This window comes from Crocodylus porosus, unplaced genomic scaffold, assembly GCF_001723895.1.
Source record: "Crocodylus porosus isolate Cpor-Errol unplaced genomic scaffold, CroPor_comp1, whole genome shotgun sequence".
In the NCBI taxonomy this organism is placed as follows: Eukaryota; Metazoa; Chordata; order Crocodylia; family Crocodylidae; genus Crocodylus; species Crocodylus porosus.
This window is the reverse complement of record NW_017728949.1, coordinates 43,514,682-43,522,213: the sequence shown is the minus strand read 5'-3', so window position 1 is coordinate 43,522,213 and position 7,532 is coordinate 43,514,682. Positions and strand designations below refer to the sequence as shown.

The 7,532-nt window shown below is 54.6% G+C and overlaps 1 protein-coding gene across 2 annotated transcripts in view; it reads left to right on the top strand.

Moving 5' to 3' along the window:
* GAD1 (glutamate decarboxylase 1) overlaps positions 1-7,532 on the top strand; it is a 42,453-nt gene that overhangs the window by 3,819 nt on the left and 31,102 nt on the right. For both annotated transcript variants that reach the window (XM_019554645.1, XM_019554644.1), the window contains exons 3-5: positions 365-427; positions 6,358-6,516; positions 6,981-7,223. In XM_019554645.1, the coding sequence (XP_019410190.1) occupies positions 365-427; positions 6,358-6,516; positions 6,981-7,223 (465 nt within the window). The remainder of the gene's footprint in view (positions 1-364; positions 428-6,357; positions 6,517-6,980; positions 7,224-7,532) is intronic.

Below are 7,532 nucleotides of genomic sequence, written 5' to 3'. Positions count from 1 at the left end.
GCACGTCTGGGGCTCAGTCATGCAGGCGCGATCATCTAGTCAAATACTATTTTTCACCCAATTAATTCCTGAACTCTTCCGCGACCCCATTTCACGGCGGTTTATTTTGAGCTGCCACTTCCCTGGAGCCCCGCCAGATCCAGGGCGAGGCGCGCAGGTCCCAGGTGCCGGCTCCTTCCCCCGCCGGCCCCACGAGCCGGCTCTGCCCCGACCCCTGCGCGGCCGGGGCGGGGAAGGGGCGAGAGCCCACGGCCGCCGGGGGGGCTTTGCCTGGGCGCCGTCGGGGCTGCCGCTGCCCCCGGAGGCGCGCGCTGGGTGCCAGCCCCGGGCCGCCTGCGACCTGACTCTCTGACTTCTGTTTCAGCCTACGACACGTGGTGCGGGGTGGCCCATGGCTGCACCAGGAAAATCGGGCTCAAGATCTGCGGTAAGTGACACAGGCGCGTGGGCCCTGGCGCTGGCGGGCCGGAGCAGGCGGCGCCGGGGCCCGGCCGGGGCAACCCCAGAGCCGGCTCAGTCTGAAGCCCCGCGGCCGGGCTGTGCGGGGGCCTCTGGCGCCCTCTGCTGCCTCCCGGCGGCGCGCGGGGGAGCAGCTGCTTCGCTGCCGGCTTGGGGCTCCCGCCCGCTCCCGTTGAAATCGGCGGGAGGGCCCGAGGCGCGTGCCGTGCATGGTCACAGGGGCTGGCTGAGGCCAGCAGCAGCTGACCTGCAGAAACCCTTTCCCAGGCACCGTCTCCGGGCTGCCCTGGGAGGGGAAGAGCTGGCAGGAGCGGGGAGACTCATGGGGGTGTCAAGAACTGGGGGCGGTGGGGGGAGAAGGGCGGCTCTGGGAAAGGCGCAGAGGTGGGGGAGCCGCATCTCAGCGCCTCAAACGTTGCAGTCTTATCGGGCTGGAAAGCACTAAGCTCCTGGCGGGGGGGGGGGAGGAAAGATTAACGAGAGCCTTATTAAAGAGCAATTCGTCAGAGAGCTGCGCTCGCGAGATAGTGCTGGCAGCCAGTCAGCGCGCGGGCACATGCAAGGAAGGCAGGGAAACAAATCCGCTGTCAGATTGCGACGTTATAGCAAGAGATCCATTTGCAGATAACAAGCTGTCCTCGCCTCTCCACGTTTCTTTCTGGCGCCGTCCCTTTCGGAGACAAACCGGCCAGTCTCCATTATCTGAGAGCCAAGCCCCTTCCCCGTTCCCGCAGCCCCTGCCTGCTCTGAATAGGAATGATTTCCTCCCTACCCGTTCCCCTCCAGGGCCGGGAGGGTTCAGGGCTGGACATGAGTGGTGGCAGCACTCCCGCGGGGCCAGGAGCCATTGCAAGGCCTGATCTCGCCCTGAACGGCGCTCGTGTTTTCTTCCACGCGGGTTGGGGACGAAGGGAGCCCCTGGGCTGGCAGCGCCTTACCTCTTCACTCTGCAAAAGCCTGCATGTGACCCCAGTGGTGGTCTGCACGAGTAGTCGCTCCTTTCTATAAATAGCTCCTGCTCTGGGTTTAATGGACCGTTTTCCTACCGGTCCCTTCAGTGGCTGGAGCGATGGGCTTTTTCATCATCATTTTAATTTAGCACGGCAAGCAGAACTGATAAAGTAACGCACCGCTGGGTTTGTTCTGTGTTGCCAGGGTTATAGAGGGACATCACAGCAGCACACAATGTAGGTGTTATTGAAGGTAAACTGGAAAGGAAGTATCCCACCATTTTGGCTTTTGAAGGAGGAAGCGCGGCTGAACTGGGCGGGTGTGGAGGGAATTCAAAACAAAGAACAAGCTCGTTGGGAAACAAACACAGACAAGTAATAAAGGGAATCTGCATTTCATTGCAGGCTCGCTCTTTGCTTTCAGTGCTGTTCCCTTTATTACTCGTCTGGTTTATACGTACTAAAATTATCCAGTGGTAATACAGGGTACTTCATCTTGTACACTAATTGTTTGGAGGTTTTTTACCCAGCCGCTGTTTATATGTAATCACAGTCTGTGTAACTCATGCTCACTAATAAAAGTTACCTGTGGTAACTAAATAATACCTTCCTGCTGCTAAGTACTATTTTAATTACAGACATATATTACTGTTGTTTTTTGCAATAGTGATATTATGGCAATCATTACTATTAGATTTCCCCTTTTTTTGGACTGATACCTGCCATTCCTCTAAATCCACATGATGCTGTTCCACATGATGGAGTTACAAGGAACTAGAAACCTCCGAATCGTTTATCTGTGTATGTCGGGCAGATCTGCTTTTTATGTCGATTTATTTTTAATGCAGAGCTTAAATAAAGTTCAGAATAGGGTTCATCGCAAAGAAAAGGAGGAAAAATCACTTTACTTTTCATTTAAATGAAAAAAAAATATTTTCAGCAGCTGCGTGTGTAGCATCGTTTTCCCAACCGATTGGCCTAGTTAAGGAAGACTGCTTTCTTCTCAAGTCTGAAATGGGGAAAAAAAGACCATCTTGTGAATGGTTTGATGCATTTTCATTGTCAGCAAAGCTGGCTGGTATTGCGGGCTTTTTCACTGTTGGCTACAATTCGTCCCTCAGTCATTCATTATGACCCCAGGCTTCCAGCATCTACGTGACACTATTGTCCCTGAAATCAGAGGAAGGGCTAGATTTAGTAAAAATTGTTCGGATGCCTCTTCAACAGCAACCCCAGCCCGCTTTCCCTGACCTGATAATGGTGCTCTGCAGAATAACTAACGACACGGTAGGATGCATTTGTTTTCAAAGGAGCCCAAATGAATCAGATGAAAAATTAGGAAACTTCACCTCCTCATTCATTTAGGAGCTTTTGAAAAGGGGATATCGGTTTGTGAAGGATTTAGTGAAAATCAGGCGCGTGTATTGAGGAATGCTGTTGTGATTCTGGGACGGAAGCTGGAGTCGATTATCTGGAATAGATCCGCGATGTAAACCAGCTCTGTGGAGATTTCCTACACTCCTTCCATTTTTGTGGGTTTTTCCCTCCCTCCTGTGGTGTGAAAATACTACTGTCTCCTTTGCACTTTGACTGCGCTTATGCCGAAATTCCGGACTCAAGTTGTCAATACTCAGAAAAAAATTAGCTTTTTAAACGTCCTACGCCTATTAATGCAAATCTAGTAAAATAACTTGCAGTTTAATGTTGACTGTAGCAGTGAGGAGAGGTGTTGGTAGTCTCACCTAGACGAGAAATAGTGTGGCCAGTAATCTTTCCAGCAGAATTCCTCATTTATGTACGTAAATTGGGTACAGACAAAGGTTTCCATGTATTCATGGGCTTATTGTCAGGCATGGAAAGAGCGTCGGAGCACGGTGACACACGATCGACTCCTCTCCCGTTCTGCGTGTTCCCTGTTTCCCGGTCACCCGTTCGGAGGCGAGGGCTAGAAACCAGGAGATGTGACCGGAAGTTCGCATGATGGAGCCAGCCAATCGCAGGGCAGCAGGCTGTTCCCTCCGGGGGCAGCTTTAATCAATCCGATTGCCCTTATGTAATAAAATCACCAAGTTCCATTAAAATGATATTGTAGTTGAAAGAACTCCGCGAATTATGTAAGCAGATGTAAAGCGGCAACAGGTCCCTCAATCCAGGCCCTTTTGTAACTCTGTCCTCTAGTCTCTGCTCCCCAAGGTGCTCAGTAATGCGTGACATCTTAGTCCGAGTGGGGCTATAAATAGATCCTAATGCACAGCCCTGATTGGTCATTCTTGCTCACTCAAAATGTCTACTGATTTAGCTGGAGGCTTTGGGTGAGCAAAAAACGCAAGATGTGCCCGCGTGTTGGGTACCACGTAACTGAGAACTCCCACCCAGGGGCATGAGCCTCGTGTGTTGGACTACGGTAACGTTAACCGCCGCTAGGAGAGTCCCTGCTCATTAAATGGCTTGCCGCTCACTAAATGGCTGAAGCTTTCACTTGCTAGGTATTACTAGTTCACCTGTAAAGCCGTCGATTTGATCCAGAATTGATCTGGTTTGCCCGCATTCATGATGTCAGGTTGGGGTTATGCAGATGGCAAGGTGGGGCGTGTTCTTCCGCCGAAGGCTCCTGTTCGCCCTCCTGAGGGTGATGCCACCTCCCGAGATCGGTCTGGGAGTGAGTGGCTGAGACCAGCCGGCAGGGGCAGCCCCTCCCTTGAGCAGCAAGACGACCCTTCTCACCAGGTGAAAAGATTAAGAAATTAAATAAAATGTTCTGCCTTTCAGGAAGCGGTTACGACCTTCGTCTGTAATGAAGGCTCTGCCCCTGTGTTTTCCTATCGGAAATCTTTCCAAAGATAGGTTTCTTTTCACCCTGATAATATGTTAATATTTAACGCTATCGGAGGCGTGCAACAGTGAGGAATCATGATTTTTTTCTGAGTAGATGTCTGTTTAGGTGACTTCTTGTAGTGCACGTTTCCAGCTAATCTACTACCTTCCGAGGAAACAAATAATTGGATTCCTTTCAAATAGAGTAAAACAAGTCAGGTCCTATTACCTGGAGAGAGAGAGTCACTGTAGGATGCATGCCTAATTTGTACCTATTATTTCAACATCAATAAATGCTGCAACCTGTTTCACTTTATTAGCAGATCACCTACTGACAGTGCTAGGTTTTATTGTAAGAAATAGTTCATTTTAAACGAGGAACGGCGGCAGGTCTGAGACCCCCTTACTGAACTCTTCTGACTTTAGAGGGTCATGTTCCTAACTGCACGTGAGGGCAGAGGAAGAGTCGCTGGGGCGTGCAGAGATGCTTATCAAATGGCAGTGCGGAGGATAAAGACATCCGGGGAAAGGCTCTGGCATAGAAGAAGCCCTCTCCTCTCCTGGGAGAAGGCTTATGTGCCAGATGTTCCAGTGACCCTAGATTGCCCGGGTAATAAGGGCTATTGTCTCGGCTCCATTTCCCTTAAGTAATTTGAGACACGAAATGAGGGGCTTCCAGAACAGGCAGCTCCCCAAGGGATCACTTCCTCTTCAGTGCTCCCTGCAGTGCTGGCTCGGACTGGACGAGGGAGGTCCAGGGCGGAAATGGCCTGTCCCTTGCTGTAGCTGGCAGTAGAGTCCTTGCCTTGCCCTCTCCCCTGCCGATAAGCAAGGGGTAGCAGCTCCCTGCCCTTCGGCCAGTTCTCAGTCATGCGGGACGGCGGGTTTCTCAGGCCCTGGAGGTTTGGCGAAGACAGGTTAGCCCTCACTAGCCAGCTGCTCACTAGCCAGCAGGCGACAAGGCGGCCTGGGAGAGCTCGGTCACCGGCAGCGGGTGGAGGGAGCCAGCAGCTCGGCGAAACGAGGTTTCTTTTGATTGATTCCAAGTCAGGGCTGATGGAAGATGCACGACCCGCTTCCAAGCAGGCGGGCTGAGTGGGAAGCCCTGGCTCGCAGCTGGCTGCAGACCTCGCCCAGCTTCACAGTGGCCCGCTTGGTTATGTCGCCTTACCGCTGCCCCAAGAGGCCCCGTGCTGCAATGCGAGCGGAGCAGGCGGGGTTTGGCCGGAGTTTCTGCAGCGCTCGGGACCACGCACCTGGGCGCTGTACGGGAAATACGCATCCACGTGCCATCCCGGGAGCCCTGATTCCCCGGGAAGGGTTTCTGACATTGGACTTGTCCTCGTTTGAGTCGGTTTGGCCTTAATGCAACTAAAAATTACTTTGTTTCTCATTAATTAAAGCAATTTAACACGACTTTATAGCCCAGTTCCCATGGACCCAGGGCCTCTGAAATGACGCCTCCGACCGCGGGCATTAGAGCTGTAGGGCTTTATTTCCAGTAATAACTGTTTTTCAGAAGTTATGACAAAATGCCCCCCCTCATAAACAATACGGGGGTTTGTTTTTCAAAATCGGCATCTTTTCGTATTTTGACGCGATTAGCCCCTGTCCCCCAACAGTCAGAGGGGAGTCGGAGTGGTCAGTGCCCTCAGTATCTTCTAGACCCGAAGGCCCTTCCAGCTCAGTCAGCTGCTGCCATCCTTTTTTTGCATGATGGCAACACGAGGAGGGAAACCGAGTGGCCCTGATTTTAATCATACACCATTGCCCCTCTGCCTGCGAGGTCCATAAACTCCGCCTGCAGGGTGCAATAGCATTGACTCATCCTGAACTCTTCCCGTGGCTGGTTACTGAAGTGGAATCTGTCTGATCGACTTAATAAGAATTTACCACTGCACTAAATGACGAGAATTTGTTTTTTTGCATGGCTGGGTTTCTGCAGTCGATGTCATTTCGAGCTTTCCTTCCTCGAGGCAAACAATCCCCATAAATACGCTTATTCCCGACCTCATTAGCTAGATCCAGAGCGAACTCCGCGTTGCACTGTTGTCTGGGGAGCTGCTTGAAATGTCTCTAAACATGCTGGGCAACGAGAAGACCCTAACCTGCGCCCCTTGCAATAACCATGTAGGGTTCTTGCAACGCAACAACAGCCTGGAGGACAAGAGCCGGATCGTGAGCTCCCTGAAGGAAAGGCAGTCCTCCAAGAACCTGCTGGCCTGCGAGAACAGCGAGAAGGAAGCCCGGTTCCGGCGGACCGAGACGGACTTCTCCAACCTGTACGCCAGAGGTGAGCGCAGCCCGCGGCCCCGGGCGGCCGCTCCGCTCCGGGGCAGCCGCGTCGCTGGCCCCGGCGGGCGCAGGCCCTGGCCCCGTCCCGCATCGTTCCCCTTGGCTGGCGGGGAAACCCTCGGTCCTCCCCGCGCGAGGCGCGGCCGGCGCTGTGCTGGGGGCGCCGTGCCAGAGCCCAAGTGCGCGGGTGTTGGGACCGCTCCCTCCCGGGCACGTGCTCGCTGCCAGGGCGTGCGGCGGACCTCGTGGGGACGGCCTGGCTCTCGGAGGTGCAAGGGGCTGTCGCTATCGATCCAGCAACTCCTGGCTGGGCAGAGGCAGCAGCCGGGATCCCTTCCCGGGGGGAGCGGCGTCTGCCTCTTGTGCCCTCGCAGCCCGGGGGAGGGCCGGGGCTGGGCAGGCGGGAGGCGATGCCCCGGGAGGATGGGGAGGGCTTGCACTGACGGCCCCTTGGCCCCGCAGACCTCCTGCCCGCCAAGAACGGCGAGGAGCAGACCGTGCAGTTCCTGCTGGAAGTGCTGGACATCCTCCTCAACTACGTGCGCAAGACCTTCGACCGCTCCACCAAGGTGCTGGACTTCCACCACCCGCACCAGCTGCTGGAGGGCATGGAGGGCTTCAACCTGGAGCTGTCCGACAACCCCGAGTCGCTGGAGCAGATCCTGGTGGACTGCAGGGACACCCTGAAGTACGGGGTGCGCACAGGTACCGCCAGCGCCGCCGCGAGCACCCGCGGGACGGGAGGGCGCGGGGGGCGCCGCTCGCACGGGCCCGCGGGCGGCGCCGGCCACAGGCCTGGGAGACTTGATCTCTGCGCTGGATGAGAGGCGAGCGGCCCGCGCCCCTGGGCAGCGATGTCGTTAGGCAAATGAGGGGATAAATGACGCTGCATTTGCAGTTTTTCTTCTTTATGTTCGCCAGGCGCTTCCTGGAAAAGAGGCTGCCATCCTAAGACCCGATAATAATAGCGAGCCCCAGCTCCCGCGTGGAGCAAAACTTTCCCTCCTCCCCGCG